The sequence below is a fragment of the Sycon ciliatum genome, chromosome 8 (assembly GCF_964019385.1).
Source record: "Sycon ciliatum chromosome 8, ocSycCili1.1, whole genome shotgun sequence".
Lineage (NCBI taxonomy): Eukaryota > Metazoa > Porifera > Calcarea > Leucosolenida > Sycettidae > Sycon > Sycon ciliatum.
The window spans coordinates 19,626,730-19,645,260 of NC_088650.1; the positions used below are offsets into that span (position 1 = coordinate 19,626,730).

Below are 18,531 nucleotides of genomic sequence, written 5' to 3' on the forward strand. Positions count from 1 at the left end.
ACATCTCTAGCACAAGGTCATAACAGCACAACGTACGATGCACTCGGACTCAGCGGGTGATCGCGAGAGCGTCCATACAGCTCAAACAGCATAGGCACCCGGTGCAGTTTCGATAAGTTCTCCGGTGTTAGGGAAATCTCCACCTGTAGCAGAGAACACAGAACAAGTGCAAGCACTGCTCGAGATACGCATAGACAAACATTCTGTCAGACTTCTCAGATAACACAGTAAAAGATTTCCAATTTTCCACAGTTAAAGACCCTGCATGTAGAGAATATTGATAGATTCTCCAGTCTCCATTCAACCCAGTGCTTTTCAGCAACTCACCACTTGCGAGAACTGGAAATTGTCCGACGTTTCCTCTGCATCGTTGGTGATGAACGTTGTGTTGAACTTGTCACCACGCTGCACAAAACTGCATCAGAGATAAGAACATACACACACACTCAGCACTACATGTACTTCCAGCAGTAACGCAACAAAAACGTATATATTGGAAAAAGAAGTACATGGATCTGGCAAGACAAATCACGGGCTATTAAATGTTGGCCAAATTGCTTTCTACATGAACTGCAGTAAATGTTTCGTGAAGAACATATTGCACACACAAACCTACCGATAAATCAGCCGTGGGTAGGGTACAACACTGATAATTAGTGGATATACGGAACATATTCTGGGGTTCTCAGGTGCAGTAAGATTGATTAAGAACCTGATGACAAGTGAACTTAGGCATTACACAGCTAAACTATACATACCCCAGCTGAATGAAGAGCTCCGTCTCGGTTTTGGACACACCGACAAGCCGGTTGACACGCACACGGAAGCGCACAGACTGGCCATCGGCACCGAGAGCGCCCAGCGTTGAAAGCCAGCCGGGCTGTGGTAAGTGTATGGATGTGTCGTCAGGCGGCAGGCCGTTCACCTGCAAACGCGGCGCCATCGGCCTTCGACCGTCGGGACTGGATGAAGACGGCGGGGAGTCAGCCTCGCCGACCGCCTCCTCACCGCTGCCAACTTCCTCTCCTGCTAAGTCTATCACCTCCTCACCAGCACATACCTGTAACAGACACACACAGATAACAGTACAGAGTACATGATGTACAGAGCATTTTTAAATACGTTGTCTCTTGCAAGTTGACCCTACAGTGAGGTACACCTACTGTAAAGTGACAAACTTTAGCGTTTTCATAAATTGGGCTGGTTCATGATGAGAAACTTTTGCGATTCTATCTCTTCAGTCGGATCTTGTCTACAATCAATGTACGGAGAGGTTTGCGGCGATTTATGTTCGCGAATGTGTGATGGTCGCGAAAATAGCGAAATTTAATCTCTAGCGAAAGTTTCTCCCTTTACAGTATATGGAAAAGAACTTGACACGTGGAGTGCCAGTACAACAGGAAAAGCTGACAATGGAAAAGTGAGACACTACTATTCGTGGTGCATTCACATGGTGCACAGACACAACACTAGGAATGATGACAGGTGAGATCGGAACTACCACACAATGGCTCAATACCATGCAAGACCAATGATGGATAGCTGACGGGAACATGGCATCACAATACAGTATACGTTCACGCTCAGTGCGGCACACGCATATCTATCTTGTGTCTACTCTACAGTACCTGGTGGCGATCAGCATCATCAAGAGGCGACTCCATCTGAGTTGGTGTTGACGGCTCAGCCATGGATTGCATCTCCCTGACCGGTGTCGATGAAGCAGCCGGAATGCCGTCAGTTTTCGTGACCTAAAGACACACGCAACAACAACGTCAATGACACCACCAGCAGCAGCAGCAGAACCCAACAACGTCATGGTATATGCAATCAGCAATGTTACAACTGAAGTACATACTGTAAGAGCAGAAATTTTCGGTGGTGTTTTATTTTCGGTAACTTCGGTGCCGACAGGTTTTACCGAAAATAAAACGCACCGAAAATTTCGGTACAACCGATACTGTATACATGTAGTACAAGCACACTTACCTGGAGAACGGGTTTTACTGAAAATTTCCCTCTACCGAACCGCCGATTTTGGAGAATACCGAAAATATTACACCACCGAAAATTTCTGCTTTTACAGTATAGCCGACGAGATTTATATCCTCGGCCATGGGGCTGCACAACACCTATCCTATTGCTTAGGAGATATTTAGTTTAAAACATGACATGGCCAATGCAATTAGCAACCCAAACTGACAGGGTGCATTGCAACAAGAAATAATACACCTATATCTGTCTCTTATCCGGGACGTCTGCGGTAGTCTGCTTTAGATAGCGTCCGCTACGTGGTTTCCATGAAACTCAGACCAAAAACACTGGCCGGACGACCAAGGTGCCCCTAAATGTGAGGTCTGGATAAGAGAGACATGAGTGAACTACTGGTATACCACAAAAGACGGCAGCAGCATACCACGCATAAGCTTTCTAACTTTCTGAGCATTGTCAACAACCAGTGCTCTCAACTTACATCATCCAAAGAAAGGTGGCGTAGATCCTTCTCATTGACTTCTTCCGACGCTGCAGCAGCAGATCAACAAAAACAAGGCAGTGAGGCAATATGTAGCAACAGGTATACAGTAAAATACCGTTGATCCACTACCACTCCCTACACGTGCATCAATCTCTCTCTCTCTCTCTCTCTCTCTCTCTCTCTCTCTCTCTCTCTCTCTCTCTCTCTCTCTCTCTCTCTCTCTCTCTCTCTCTCTCACACACACACACACACACACACACACACACACACACACACACACACACACTTGTACTTGTTGCTCACTGCCAAAACTGGTCACGTGGGTCTCCCCGGGAGAAGGGAGAGAGACTCAAAAGGAATCTTGGAAAGATGACTCAATTGGCTATTGAACCGCCCAACGGCCGACACCCCCTGAAATCCCCAAAATTCTGGGTGGACTGGAAAATGATCCTACTTATGGGCTCACCACACCTCAGTAAGTGGGTGAGGACAAGGTGCAGAAAAAGGATTGACGGCATCAGGGTATCCGTCCCGGGATCCAACTGCAGTTACCCCTGACCCCAGTGAAGGTAATACTTGCTACTAGTGTGGGTGGCTAAATCAGAGTGGGTCTGATATAAGCTTGACCAGCACCATTGATTACAAAAGAGTTAATCTAGCCAGAAGAAGTCCATGGTAAGCAGGTATGTATACTTCAAATAGAAAATATATGAACCCTGGAACCAACAAAGGTGGCAGGTACAACATTATACCTTCAAGCAGCCGAGCCCGTTGGCAACAGACCCAACACAATCAGGCATAAGTGTACCCACCAACCGAACTAGCTGGCACACACACACACACACGCACAGGTTCTCATCTGTCTCCCTACCACTCTCTACATGTGTACATGTGTATCAATAACTCTACAAGTGTGTTAGCCTTGGGAAAGCTTTGCTCCCACTCACCATCGACAGGTTCTATGGTCACTTGCACTTTGCCGATGGTATCTGCCTTGTCACTGACGAGCAAGACCTCATGTGACAGCGGAAAATCATACACAATGTTGTTGACGTACACAAAGCCCCTGCATAGACACACAGTGTACAACCAAGTCAATATCAGACAATAAAATAAAATAAAACAGATATATCCAGAAACTCATTCGTACAAAGATAAATTTGATTACCATCTCAGAGCCTGGAATGCAAAATAAAACTGACGGCAGAGCAACAGTGTTGCTACACAATATACAGTGAACGTACCTGCCAATGGGTCGGAACCAACTTGTCCGGTCTGAGAACGGATTCGTTGTGGACAGAGTCGTTGGCAAGCGGTGTTCAACAGACGATTCATACAGCGCTCGCATGTCGTAAATTCTTCGCCTAGGCCGGAGAACAAACAAAACGTCAACCGTTGTGAACGGATTAGTGGGGTAATAGAGAGTATACAACACACTAACCAATGCGCTCCTTACTACAGTGCTGGCCAAAAGAAATCCAACTTCATGAATAAAATAGTGCCGGGTGCGACACAGCCCTAGCACCACACATACTGGTCTGTGAACTCGAACACGGCGTTACTTATTCATGAGGTTGAATTTCCCTGGCCAGCACTGTAGTTACAACTCGGAAGCACTTGTCACTTCAAGCAAACACACTATCTACCATACAGCCTTAGTGTAACATTGTAGGACAATAGATACCGTAAAGTGTTGTATAAAAGCCGCGGCTTCTATGACTTTCTTGGTGAAATTTTGCAGGCTTCTATATGAGACAGGCTTCTATACAAGACAGGTATTTCTATGTATGTCAACACTAAAACCAGGCTTATGTGTGATTTGATGGGCCCAAAATTGCGGCTTCTATTCAAGTGCGGCTTTTATACAAGACTTTACGGTACATACACACAGACACAGAGCTACCAGGCAGTGTAAACCAATTACCACCAAGTATTATGAAGCAGTTCCAGGCCTGGCTTGCACGCACTTGGCGGAGTAGTGCACGGCGGAACCATAACCACTAGCCCGCAATACACTGAACACAGCGTGGCATCACTGTACATTATCCAGTACTCACTTGAACTTGCGCAGTGACCAGTGGTGGACAGCATGGTTGGTTTGATCAGTCACTTCAATGGCCACAACGGTGTGCTGCTGGCGATGACTGGGTGGTACACCTAAGCCAGCGGCAGCAGCAGCAGCACCGCCTAGGATGGCAGATGAACTGGCTGGTGATGTTAGAGCCGCGCTGCTTTGGTTCAAGGCACGTGGAGTAGCGGTACCCGAGCTGGATGGGTCTACTGGATCCTTGGAGATGGAGGCCATGGTAAACATGCCGGTGTTGAGCTGTGATTCGTTGAGGTCGGTGCCATCGTGAACGCTGCTCGGGATCGGTGTGTACGGTGTGGATGTGAGTAGAGTAAACTGGAACCACACCTGTAAGAACAGATATTTACACAAGCGAACACACACACACACACACACACATACGTACACACACACACACAGCCAGAGAGACACATACGTACATGCGCACATGCAAAACACAATACAGCACATCACTACTCAGTACTGTGTAATCTAAAGACGGATGAGCCGCTGTCCGGGGCAGGATCATACGGACTGATCGCACACAAGAACAAAGAGTCTTGGCTACCCAGTCTACTGGAGATAAAGCTTAGGACAACACGTAAACAAACACGAAGTTGCACAAATGAGATGCAGTGCGTGTACGGTCTACACTGCAAATTGCCTCTAGGCAATAAGTAAGGCATGGTCGCAATTGTCTGAGACAATTGTGCACATCAGTACATTCTACTGATGAGGAACAAAACAAAGTGGAGCTATAACCACACGCCATGTACAGCAACAACCAACTAGAACCACACCCCAGTCTGGTGGGAGTATTCAAAACAGCACTTGCTTCCGGTGTGACACAGATCTCTATGCAACAACCAATTGCTTACCCTCTTTTTCAGCTCTACACTGATAGCGTTGGCCTCTTTCAACAATACCGCATACGTGAGGAGATCCTCCTGCAGTTCATGTAGAAGAACAAACATGCACAATTTATAAACCCACAGCCAAACCAAGGACAACAAAACACGCCAGCAAAAAGCTCAGGAGCACTGGAGACAAACAAGAGAAGCAAGCAAGATGCAGCGGTAGTAAAGCCAATACTTAGCTGACAAATTCACACCTGGCTATTCGTGCTGGATCGAATCGAGCGATCATCGCACCTTGCAAGTGGTACGTACATGTATGTGAAACACAAATTATGATCATGAGGTGCAAAAGTTCACTACTTCTAACAGTCAATTTCTACGCAAAGGTGAAAAGCGCTGACGTACTAGTACGTGTACGTAGATACAAACATATAAAGCAACACTTGACTGTGTCTAGACAGAGGTGATCAAGGCGACAACGTCTCATGGCTAAAACAGTTACCTTGAGTGAAGTATACTGATGGTTTTTCCAGCGCTCCAAAGCTAGTCTGGCGCGTACAAGCTGCTGCTCTGTCAGCTCTATCACACAGCACAAAGAGAAGAAATAGGCATCAGAGAAAATGTTAGCACTCTCCACACTCGTCAATGGTGCACCAGTAGTTTCTGGGCTGCCATGCGATACTTCAGAATCAAATGATTTGCTATGTTTGATTGAGAGAGGGACAGTGAGTGAGAGAGAAAGAGAGAGAGAAAGAAAGAAAGAGAGAGAGAGAGAGAGAGAGAGAGAGAGAGAGAGAGAGAGAGAGAGAGAGAGAGAGAGAGAGAGAGAGAGAGAGAGAGAGGAGAAGCGACAGAGAGAGAGAGAGAGAGAGAGAGAGAGAGAGAGAGAGAGAGAGAGAGAGAGAGAGAGAGAGAGAGAGAGAGAGAGAGAGCGAGAGCGAGAATAATTCACCCAGGCCGATAGCAACAAAGCCAGTATGCTATACTGCATGACACCTTACCTGGCTCTGCTGGCTTCTCCACCACTGTCCCAGAGGGCTCTGCAAGAACTTGTTCCTGAAGCTGCTTGATCTTCTGCTCAAACTCCTGATTTGATTACAGCCATGTACACCAGGCACAACAGAGACACGGGACATGGTCAGAATCTCAATATCCGGCGGCTAGCGTACACTGATACCATGCGAGAATGACAACTGAATAAGCTGCTGACTACAGAGTGCAGACTGCATGTTGTGTCTCACCTCCTTCTGTTGCTCCAGGACGGCTTCCGCTTCCTCCTTCTCTCTTTTCATTTGCTCTTCTAAAACCGAGACCCTGAAGGACGCAAAACAATTATCACAACATCAAGCATCTGGTATTATTGGCATACAGCATACCCAACGGCAAGAGTGAAGACACTAGAGGTCAGTACATGAACAGACAGCATCACTTATTACAGAGCAGGATTTCTACACAGCTTTCTCAGAAAAAGGAGAGTACAGTTCATTTCAAAACTATAGACGCGTACCTAGGCAAAAACCGTTATGCCAGCCTCTTTTCCACATAAAATCTGTGATCACTTTGTGCATAAATTTTTCCAAATTGGGCGTCTGTTATCCAATCATTTAGAAACTATGAGAGTAATTGTGGAGCGGACCTGAGCAATATTCCGAAAACTATTCTCAAAAAGTTCCAGCCAAATTTGAAATATTTCAAAAACCCTACGCGTCTATAGTTTTGAAATGGACTGTAGGTGCACTCACTTTTCCTCCATCTCACGTTGAACAGTCGCGCCCTGAACCTTAATCAGCTCCCGTTGAGCAAACGACCAATCAGCTAGAGCGGTGCTGTCACCATCGGCCGGTTGCGATGACTCTTCCTTTTCCCGCTCTTCCCTGCGGAGATGCACACGTGCACACGCACACAAACAGTATTCATACCTTTACAAGGCTACTCTCCTCTGCGTTGGCTGCCACACATAACTACATAGGCCGTGCAGGTACATAGTGTCATATCCATACTATTGACACGTGCCTTTTAGGCCTCTACGTGACAAGTCTGCCTTATTTAGGTGTCTAATTATTTATCTATCTCCCGTAAACGGGTTCATAATCGTCTTTATTTTATGTCTTCACACAAGGCCTGGGGAATATTTGGTATACTGTAATTTCACAAATTTTCGGTGTACTTTAATTTTTGGTACTTTCGGTGCGTCTGTTTCATACCTGAAATTTCAATACACCGAACAAACACTAACACACATAATCCAATAGGGAACTGCTACTCTGTACCTAAAATTTCTGTTCACTTAACCTGGCCTGTTGCCCTCATACTGAAAATATTGAGCACCGAAAATTTCTGAAATTAGAGTACCCTGTTATTTCCCCCAGCTAGCTCCCGCTCTTTATGCAATAGTTTGTACCAAGAGTACATGAAAACCAGAGTGTGCAGCTCGGATGAGTGGCTGTCACGGCGGAATTCCGTGATTACATCATTTTAGTGATGTAGTGCGTACAAGCAGGATTCAAGCAGGTCTCTTTCTGCACAACTGCAGCTCAGTTGTACGCACTACGCCATTTCCCGCCTCAGATCTGCACCAAATATGATGTAATCACGGAATTCCGCCATGACAGACACCTATAGCAGAAAAGGTCCCAAGCTGCACACTCTGCTTTTCATGTACTCTTGGCGGTACGTATAGGATAAATGCCGAGGCTGAGTTTTTATGGGAAATAAAAATTCGCCTCGGGATTTACAACTTGTTTTTATTTTCCATAAAAACGAAGCCGAGGCATTTATCCTATGTAAATTGAACTTTCATACAAACTGACACTCAACACACACTCGTCGTACTCCGATATCCTTTCACATAAGCCAAGTGATCAATGGGAAGCTGCACACAGCCCATCTTCTTTCCGGGCTGGTTGGTAGTCGTAATTTTTCTACTTCTGAAAGCGCGTGCACGTTTCGTTCATTGAGCTGCAAAAAGCGCGCGCACCTTTGGACGGAACGTACGACACGTGGAATGGTTGCGGCATTCCCGTTATGGGAGTACGCACCGCCGCATGCGGTGCAACGATCCTGCTGCTGCTCCTGCTCCTCCTGCTGCTGCTGCTCCTCTTGCAGCTGCTGTTACTGCTCTCGCTCCTCCAGGTCCTCTCCCAGGTGTCGTGGCTCAACCTGCTCCGATGCCGATGCTCCTGCCGCCTACTTCGGCGGGTATGGAGGGGATGCCCAACCCAATCGGCCGCTCATCATGCCAGAGGCTTTTAACGGTGAGGGTGATTGGGAAGAATATAACTTCAGTCTTGTATTTTGAAGAATGTGCAAACCTAAATGGGTGGACTGAGGCAGTACAGGCACAGTTTCTAGGGGTCAGACTAAGGGGGGCGGCTCAACGAGTTTATACCACCCTTCCCTTAGGACATAGGAGGGACTGGCCGCAGCTACTTGAAGAAGTGGGTCGCCGATTTGCCCCCATTGGGAATGGACGTCAGCTTAAAGCTCAATTTAAAGGCAGACGCCGCCAGACTGGGGAAGCACTAGCCCGTTATTGCGATGAATTAAGACGGTTAGTGGTGCGAGCGTACCCAACTATGACTCCAGACAATCAAGGGGAGTTGTTGAGGGACCTATTTATCGATGGGCTTTCTCCCTCCAAATTGCAACTACGGGTATTGGAGAACCCAACGTTTAATGTGGATGAGGCCCTGGAATATGCTTTGCATCTAGAGAGGGTATGGGACGGTACGGACTTGACCGCTGTCCATCAAGAACCACATGAAACTCTAAACATGCAGTTAGTAGCCGCGGCCAGTGCTCCTGTGTCCCCCTGTCCGCCATCTGTGCAGCGTAGACTGACTGATATGGAATCGGAAATGAAACTGATGACCGAGAAACTTGATAAATTGTTAGCTGTCAGACCGAACGTGATATGGAATCGGAAATGAAACTGATGACAGAGAAACTTGATAAATTGTTAGCTGTCAGACCGAACGTGCCTTCTGTCCCACCATTTGGGAGAAATGACCGTGAGGGGCCGGGGGAAGTAACCGGGTTTGGAAAAATGCACCCTCAAACAGGGGAAACCGCCAGGGAAACTTCCACTGACCGGCACACGGGGCAGTGATGCCGGTCAACTAAAGAGACCCCCAGGCCCTCAGCACGGGATCCGCCCCCGGGGATTGACAGCAGAGCAGACCAGGGCGTTAGACACCCGCCGGACTACGACAATAGGAACGCCAAGAGCAGCAAATACCTGTAGACAGTAGAGGGGTTCCGGAGTACGATTTTTCGTGCCAAAATCCGTAGACGCGATACGGATTTTTTATACGTCGTTTTCGAGCAGTGAAATGTTCTGGAGTACGAAACTTCTATGTTTGCCGTCATTGCCTAGGTTACGATCGCAAACACGTCACATTCTCGCGCTATGCCTTTTTATTTTGAAAATTTGTACCGAAATCAAAACTTACTGTGGAATCGATGTTTCTCGTACCAAATGTGTATGCAAAAAATCTTTCTGCACCCGATGACGCAAAATCTCCATACGAAACATGGTTCGTATGAAAGCCGGTCCACACGGATTCTCCGTGCCGAAAAATCGTATGGAGCACGTCTCGAAAAAATCCGTAGCGCCCATACGGATTTCGGCACGGAAAACCGTACCCCGAAACCTCTCTAGTATCAACATCAATGGTCTGACACCACTTTGAAAGTAGGGAAGAACTGCTACATTGAATACCTAATACTTACCTCAATAGCCGGGCTTGCTCAGGGTGATTGAACCGGAAGACATGGTTTGCACCCAGGATTATACGGGCACCTGTGTTGAGCACCGTACTCTCATGGATTATCTGACCATTCACATACACAGTACCGTCCTTGGGTGTGATCTGAATCTCACCTAATCATGACACGACATGTGTGGACATGCACATGCACATGTACACACTCACTCACACACACACACACACACACACACACACACACACACACACACACACACACACACACACACACACACACACACGCAATACAAGCACTGGAAATGGAAACTCTATGCATAGAAGCAAGTCACCCAGACAAATCAAGAGCGAAGATTAGATTGACCAGCCACCAGTCCATTCCACACTAACATGCTTCATACTGACAAGAATAGGACAGGTGCTCCAGTGAATCCAGTGAATCTAGACATGCGACTGCCGGAGTAAGATCACAGGTGTTTCTAGATGGTACAATACCTGCAGTGTTCTCCATGACGCAGTGTTCATCCTGGATATTGAGGCCGGACAACTGAATATCTTGCTTGACTGGTGAGTTATGTCGGCCAACACGACACACGCCCTCCTTGATGTAGTAAAGCAGGCATTCGGACATCAGCGGGTCCTCGTTCAGGTTGACAAGGTGGGGCATTGTCGACGGCTGGCCGATACCCACCGCAGCGCTATCCTCGTGAGCGTTCACCGACAGACCGATTGCAGCAAGCATAGTCTCACTGCGCATTGAAAGAGATAGAATGAGAAAAATTACTTAGACATCAATTATATGGGCAAAGAATTGAGGGAGATATACATCACGCTACAAGTGTGAAAAGGTCACCGGGTCAAAAACGGCATGAAGATCAAATAATAATACTTACACATCGGATGTATCAAGAGGAAATATTATTCTTAGCACTCACACGTGGACTAACACCAATCTTTCCTCTTGATACATCCGATGTGTTAGTATTATTATTTGATCTTCATGCCGTTTTTGACCAGCTGACCTTTTCACACTTTTAGCGTGATGCTTATCTCCCTCAAGTCTTTGCCCAGATAATTGCTGTCTTCGAGTCATTCTTGCTTTATTCCCTGTAAGAGCCCATGAAGAGAAGGGAACGAAAACGTTTGGTTCTAACCTTCCTAGTGTTCATTTGGACTGGTGTGGATTGCGCAGATGCATGTTCTACATTGAAGAATTGGAAACGCTTCCAATTTGTTCCAGGAATGAAAAAAATCACGTAAATACCAAATGACACATACAGTCAGCCTTGCAAATAACGGCCCTTGATGGTGCATGAGAAAAGTATTGTTATTCACGAGTTGGCGTGATACGTGAGGTTCAAAAATACGCAGTCACATGGTCCCTAGGTCTGAAGAGTGTGTCGTTATTCACGGGTTGCTGTTCTACCCGAGGCCGTTATTCACGAAGTCGATGACCACTTTTCAAGTGCACACTGAGAAAGACCACCACCACGCATAACACCTCCTAGCAAACCCAAAGAGCCAACTCTCTGGTAGCCAATCCAGGAGGCTTGAAAGCCATTCTAGCTGCAGCTGCAATACACATGTTGTCATTTGAATCAAATAGGCTACCTGGCTTACATATCATTCACTTGCACACTTGTTTTCATTTTCAATAAGTGGTTTGAATAGTTTTCACAGCCGAGCTCGGCCAATCGGAAAATCCAAAAACATCTTACAAACAACATCTCTAGCTTACCGCTCCGATGTCATGAGCTGTGTTTTCTTCAGCTTCTCTTCCCAAGTCTGGTTGAGCTCGGCGATCAGTTTCTCAGATTCCTGCAGCTTTTCCAGAGCCTCGCGCTTCTCTTGATCCGTGGCTGAACTGGCGCGAGGTCGAGCTGTTGCCCCAGCGGGTAGCTCTTGCTTACCAGAGAGGCCTGGGCAAACACACATCAACAACAGAATGAGACAGTGTTAGTGGACATTAAAGTGTAACTTGTAGTTCCTTGGTCCTTTTCTTTGCTATCAATGTATCCCTGGCTCTCCATCCGAGTCCATCCTAACGTAATGAGAATGGATTGTTTCAAATATCGGAGTGATGACGTTGCAAGAGATACTGCCATAGTCCTAATCAGAATCCAGGCACGTGAGTAGAAATGCAAGATGACTGGGCGAGAGAACAACCCAAAAAGCGGTGCAGATCTGCTCACAGGGTCCCAGTGTCAACCCCCCCCCCCCCCCACACACACACACAGTGACACCTAAATAAAATATGATACTAATACCTACCGATGGATTTGAGCTGTGCCTCAAGACCTTCAGCGCGAATCAAGTCCCGGAGTTGGGAAACCTCTGACTTCAGCTCCCTGATCAGCTGTCAGAGGAACAAATCATGCAAGATAGAATAGCGGATTTGAGTGTGAGCATAAAGCAAAAAGGAACCATCACTTTAAAGCACAGCTTCTCAAGAATAAACCAGGGTTCCAACATGCAAACCTGGGCCATTGGCACAGTAATACCCATGCTCCTGCTACAGTACATCAGGTGTATTCATTACTTTTGAGGGAAAGTTGCAAACAGGAAAAGTCTGAAGAAAAAAATTGACTGTTACCACCAGGACTCGAACCAGGGATCCTGGTTTATGGCCAGTGATGCTCTACCACTAAGCTAAGCTCTTGGGCAGTCAATCTTACCTTTGCATTGGGATCTTCGTTGACAATGGCCTTGCACATAATGGCCTTGGCGCGATCAGCATAGCGTAGCGTGCCGAGCGTCTCCTCATAGTTGATATCCGCAGGACTGAGTGCTGCTACCATGGCTGTGCGAGAGTTACCACCTGTCAGAAACCAACCGAGATGCAGCACGACTTACAGTCAACATCGGTGGACATCAGATATAACAACAACTTGCGAATAACGGCACAATCTTCAGACCTACAACTACAAGTGACCGTTTGACGGCATACTTTCAATCTCATGAATAACGACACCCGGAGAATAACGACATATTCTCATGTACACTCAAGGGTTGTTGTTTGCAAGGTTGACTGTATATGTGGAAAGTAGTGGCCTAACACGAAGTCACGGATACATCACAGCAACAAGACAGGCCTGTATGTGTATGTAAGTGTATGTACGCATGCGTGGTATGCACGGGCACGTGCGTGTGTGTGGTGTGTGGGTGCGCGTGTGCGGGCTTAGGTACATGCAGCAATACATTGGAGTAGCAAGTGCCTGTAGCATTGGATGTGCCCTGAGACTTCCACGAAGCAGGAACTAAGCAATGACTCCATTACAAGACATTTACTGATATGAAAGCATGGATGAGTGATACTAGCATGGGCTCTTTGATACCTCAACTTACACTGAGATGTTACAAGGCAAATATTATACATTTGCAGCAGATGTCGCCACAGTCGCCTGCATGCTCCATAACATTTGTGAGCAGCCATCATGCCTTGGCAACGATGCCTAAATCCTGACAACTAATGATCAGGAACAACGGGGAAACTCCCTGGCAATGATTTCTAAGTGAACGCTCACAACGTTCAGAACATTGCAATGATGCACTGCCTTACCAAGATTTTCACGAAGTAACCAAGTCAGAACTGAGTCTCGGTACGGAACAAAGTTCTTCAGATCAACCTTCTTCCTCTTCTTTGGATCGGACTGTGCAAGAACAGAGAAACATACGGAGGCGTGCATGCACCGTTTCAAAACCACACTAAAGAAAGACTCGCCAAACTGTAAGCGGCTTGCAAGAATTTAAACATTCTGAGTGACTGATCCGCAAACGTTAGACCAAAATCTATTGGGTCGGCCATTCGCTGCCAGGTCTCCATAGATACCAGTAACTCGGACGGTCACTTGAACGTATACATAATTGAAAGCAGGTACATGTATATGAGTTGGTGCGGCAAATAGCATGATTTTGGGAAGGAGACGGTACATTGACTCGGCAACTTACGGCTTCAGCCAGAGCATGGATGACCTTTCCCAGAGTTGTCAGGGACTTGTTGATATTGGCACCTTCCTGCACGCCATCAGTCAACACAGCAAAGCAGGAGGAACAAGCAGAGAATTGAAGGAAGAAAAACACAATGACGTGGCTGATTCACCAATCCTGGTGACCACTGACCAGAATTATACACGTTTGGCAAGAAAGAACTTGCAAGAAAATGTTAGTCCTTCGAAACGCAGACATAACAAAAAAAAGTTGTAAAGCATAAACTGTCTAATCCAAGAATTTAAGTGGGGAAAACAAACAAAGGCTGCCAACAACATCATCCGTCACATGAGGGGGGGGGGGGGGGGGGCAAGCATTTATAGAACATACTAGTAAAAATATGGTTAAAATCCAGGGGGGGGGGGGGGGGGGGAGTTACACAAGGCTACTGTGTATACTCTACTTTGCTCCAAATTAGATGATTAATTATGGACTATAACCAATAGGCATGATCAAATACGGGCCAGTTGCAGTGCAGAAAAAGAAGAGGTCAATTGATCAAGGTGTGGCCAATAGCCTTAAGTTATATCCACTCAATGATTATGACGTGGAAAGCAGTGTTGAGCTAGTGCAAATTCAAGGAGGATTTGCTGGGCTACACCATACATACATACAGGTACAAGTGGGTACTTGACTGCAACATGATTCTACACCAACCAGTGAGTTCCACTGTCCACTAAACACCTACTTCACTCAGGTCTAGGGCACACCCCTACCTTTAGACGAGAACCCGTTGCACCGGTTGAGTCAGCACGCTCACTGCCAGCTAAATCCACCAGACTGATCTTACTGACCTGTAAGAATACAATGCATGAAACATCGTACAGAGATTCAGACCTGTGACCATCAAAACTCAGACATGTTGAAGGCAAAAGCCGGGCTTTTCAGGCATCTAGTCATGAAGAACAGGTAATACGTTCACAGGTCCAGGCCAGATAACTGGGACAAACAAATTACCTTTTCTGAGGTAAGCTTGGTCATTTGATCAAATCTATAGCACCAAACGAAAGAACAGCGCAAAGAAAACACACAAGCATTAAGCAAAATTAGAAACAGCACAGGATTAGTTTGCAGAGATGATAAGTAATGTCCACAGACCACACAAAGGTACATACAGTATCTATCAGACAAATACTTCGAAGTAGTTGGGCACAGAGAAGCACAGTTGCTGGAGTTTCCGCGGAAAGCAAAAGCAGAGAATGTACCTTTTCTGGGTTAAGACGAGAGTAAAGACAGCATGAGAGCGACTGCTGGTCTCGTTCATGTTGGTAGCAGCAACAGTACTATATAGCAACACACACACAGACACAGACACACGGTAAGTTGATAACACATGAAATGGCTGACATGGGCTGACCTTGTCCAAAGATGACACATGTCTATTAGGGCTCAAACGGTCACGGTTTTACCCCTGACGGTTAACTGCTAAGCTAACGGTCGGTTAACCGGTTATAACCTATAAGCCACGGCAATCCTGCGGACTCTTTTTTAACCGTATATTTGACTATACTCATTCAAAAAATGTACCCTATTCAGTACAACGCACACGTGTACATTCTCTTGCATGCTCATTCATACATACTCTCACACCAAGAGACCAGATATGACCGAGTTGACAGCCCAGAAATTGCGTACGCGTGCGACAGCCCGCGAAAGTGCACACTTTGCAACGACCTGATACTTGAAAAATTGACTGAAAAGTTACTGCGCAACCGTTATCTTTATCGGTTAACCGTTAATTCTTCGTAACCGGTCTGCAACCGGTTAATCGGACTAATCGTTTGAGCCCTAATGTCTATGCTGTAGTGTTCAGTCCACAGCATGCACATACTGTAGAACGGCTAATTCTAGCGGGTAAATTTTTTAGCGTTTTCTGGATCTGGACCAATTCACGATGAAATATTTTAGCAATCCGAGCTTCAGACTTTAAAAAGAAGGATGTTGTAGTACTGTACTGTACATGTAAATGCTCGATTGGCGCGGCAAAACTTTAGCGAAAACACTCCTTTCGCTTAAGTTGCTAAAATATCACAGTCGCTAAAATTACCCGTTGTACAGGACTACTACAACCAGTTAAATTACCGGACGTGAGACTACAAATCTTCAGAGAAACCATGAGTGGAATAACCATAAGAGGAACTACCACCATAATAATATTGCACTGAACAGTTTAGCATGTGCAGCTCTAACGGCATAATTCCATACCGAGATTTGTTGCCTTCATCAATGAGACGGTCAATATCGGCAAAGGACGTTACCGCCAACTTGGCCAGGTCTTCCACGTACGGACCAAGTTTGGGATGCTCACTGGAGAATCAGATAAACACACATGGTGAGAAGTATTCACATGGACTGTCCTTACATACTTACATCTTCCACACCACTCCATGCAAGGACTGCGTACTGAAGACAGAATCCATAAGACGCATACTCCTGCCGGCACAGCACTGTTGGAGCCTTTGAGGGTGTATTATTTACACTTTGCCAGTAGTAATCTACAAGTCCTTATATATTACTAGCAGGGCATAGCTTAAGGATTTCATTTAGCTTGGACAAATGTCCTTCCGTTTTGAAATCTGTCCTGACATGCCCGGACATTTTCCACAACACATTTTCAGGGTGTTTCTTCTTTTCTTTTTTTAGCAGTACTGAAGTATATTCACAATGACTCATTAGCAGTCCAACCCATCGATTCAAGTGCGAAGTCGACACCAACAATCGAAAGTGTGAATTGACTGTAGCAACACAGGCGGATCAAGTAAAATAGTGAAGTCTACGCCTGAGACTACGGTGTACGTGTTAGTTGTACGATATGCAAGTCGCATTTGGCACGAAGCTCCGAAGAAAGCCCAACTCTGCATAAAAAGGTCGAAAGGTCGCTGCTCTCTTTTCACTTTTTTGACCGGACACTATGTCCGGTGAAATTGAAAACGTCCAGTCAGTGGCCGAAAATGGCCGGAAAATGTCCGATGTCCGGCCGTTAATCTATGCCCTGATTACTAGGGTGACAGACTTACATGCTACAGTCGTCGCAAAAAAATCCGGGCAATGCCGATACCATGGATATGAGTGATATGGAACGCGTTCACCGGCGGTACTTTGTGGCATGCATGCTTTACTGAATACTGCACTATACCAGCACAGGGGAGAAGAGCCTGCACTGAGCATGCTGCCTGCAGTCAAGCACGGCACTGCCTGTATCAGTGTATGCAGGCCCGGCAGCAGGGTATAGTAAGTAGTGGCAGTGCATGACTGTAGCCCCATGTACAGCTAGCATAGCATTGGCCGGATTCTTTTGGCGACGACTATACATACCTAATCACATACACTGCAGATATTGCACAGGTTTCAACATTTACTAAACGGAATAAAACCACATATACACTCTTTAAAATGGTCTCTACAGTCCATTCATAAAAAGATGGGTCCTGGCTCTGGCGAGCTCCCGTATTTGGCGATTTTTCGTGATTTCATCGTACACAGTGCAGTGCTGCGAACTTTGAAATTTGAAAAAGGGTCCAAAAAGGGTGCCTGAACTGGGGTTCGAACCGCAGAATGCACTGTTGCAGGCGGGGTCAAACGGCCTGGATTTTGATGGTTTTTCCCAATTCAGTGCTTTTGGGGCAAAACCTGGCCGAAATCCTATTCTTGCTTTGGCTTGCTTTTTGGACAAAAAAACTTCAGAAACATAATTGGAAGAGGATTCCATATGGGATTGCAGAAAAAAAATTCTAAAAAAACTCAACGTTTGACCCATTTATGGCCAAAAGCTAGAAGTTCATTTTTTTCTGAATGGACTGTAGGCGAAGTCCATCAACGACATTTTTTTATAAAAGTCATCCGAATTTTCGGGCAAGGCCCATCTTCAGGTTTTAACATGGACAAGTCTATGAATCATGCTGGCCACCCTACAATGCAGTACAACACATCCCAGCTGGAATACGACACACCACACCCAGCAGGCAGCAGCCACCGCGGGTGTTCAGTGCATGAAGACCAGCTGAGAACTTACCGAACTTTCAAGTTGCCCTTGCTTTTCGGATTGAGAAGGTCACGCACGCGTTCGCAGTAAATTTCAAAGTAGCTGACCTACAAGCACGCACACAAAATAAAACAACAGAACAAAATGCAGTACAGGCGTTCAAAACATTAAAAAAAAGAGCAATAGAATAAAAGTACAGTCCCTTTCATCCTCTGGTGCCACCTGTCTGGCAGATTTCCGCTGAATTAACGAGGGATTCACAAAATACTAGTATCCACACATAACGTTTTCGGCAATAATAATGCATATCAAATTGTGCATAGTTTCGTGAGCTTTCTTTCAGAGGAAATGGGTGCTAGTCACACACAGCAAACTTGCTTTATGACAAATTGACAACACAATGCGAGCATCTGATCTCTAGTCTGCGGTAGTCTACG

At 46.0% G+C, this 18,531-nt stretch overlaps 1 protein-coding gene across 2 annotated transcripts in view; it reads right to left on the reverse strand.

Moving 5' to 3' along the window:
- LOC135822243 (kinesin-like protein unc-104) overlaps window positions 1-18,531 on the reverse strand; it is a 34,097-nt gene that overhangs the window by 12,617 nt on the left and 2,949 nt on the right. For both annotated transcript variants that reach the window (XM_065334967.1, XM_065334966.1), the window contains exons 6-30: window positions 18,125-18,201; window positions 16,318-16,419; window positions 15,318-15,395; window positions 15,070-15,103; window positions 14,829-14,906; window positions 14,074-14,139; window positions 13,685-13,775; window positions 12,801-12,943; window positions 12,397-12,481; window positions 11,864-12,044; window positions 10,621-10,874; window positions 10,133-10,283; window positions 7,144-7,275; window positions 6,643-6,715; window positions 6,403-6,487; window positions 5,904-5,980; window positions 5,423-5,491; window positions 4,534-4,892; window positions 3,721-3,840; window positions 3,424-3,542; window positions 2,474-2,523; window positions 1,629-1,751; window positions 759-1,060; window positions 328-415; window positions 37-143 (exon numbers count right to left, since the gene is read on the reverse strand). In XM_065334967.1, the coding sequence (XP_065191039.1) occupies window positions 37-143; window positions 328-415; window positions 759-1,060; window positions 1,629-1,751; window positions 2,474-2,523; window positions 3,424-3,542; window positions 3,721-3,840; window positions 4,534-4,892; window positions 5,423-5,491; window positions 5,904-5,980; window positions 6,403-6,487; window positions 6,643-6,715; window positions 7,144-7,275; window positions 10,133-10,283; window positions 10,621-10,874; window positions 11,864-12,044; window positions 12,397-12,481; window positions 12,801-12,943; window positions 13,685-13,775; window positions 14,074-14,139; window positions 14,829-14,906; window positions 15,070-15,103; window positions 15,318-15,395; window positions 16,318-16,419; window positions 18,125-18,201 (3,044 nt within the window). The remainder of the gene's footprint in view (window positions 1-36; window positions 144-327; window positions 416-758; window positions 1,061-1,628; window positions 1,752-2,473; window positions 2,524-3,423; window positions 3,543-3,720; window positions 3,841-4,533; window positions 4,893-5,422; window positions 5,492-5,903; window positions 5,981-6,402; window positions 6,488-6,642; window positions 6,716-7,143; window positions 7,276-10,132; window positions 10,284-10,620; window positions 10,875-11,863; window positions 12,045-12,396; window positions 12,482-12,800; window positions 12,944-13,684; window positions 13,776-14,073; window positions 14,140-14,828; window positions 14,907-15,069; window positions 15,104-15,317; window positions 15,396-16,317; window positions 16,420-18,124; window positions 18,202-18,531) is intronic.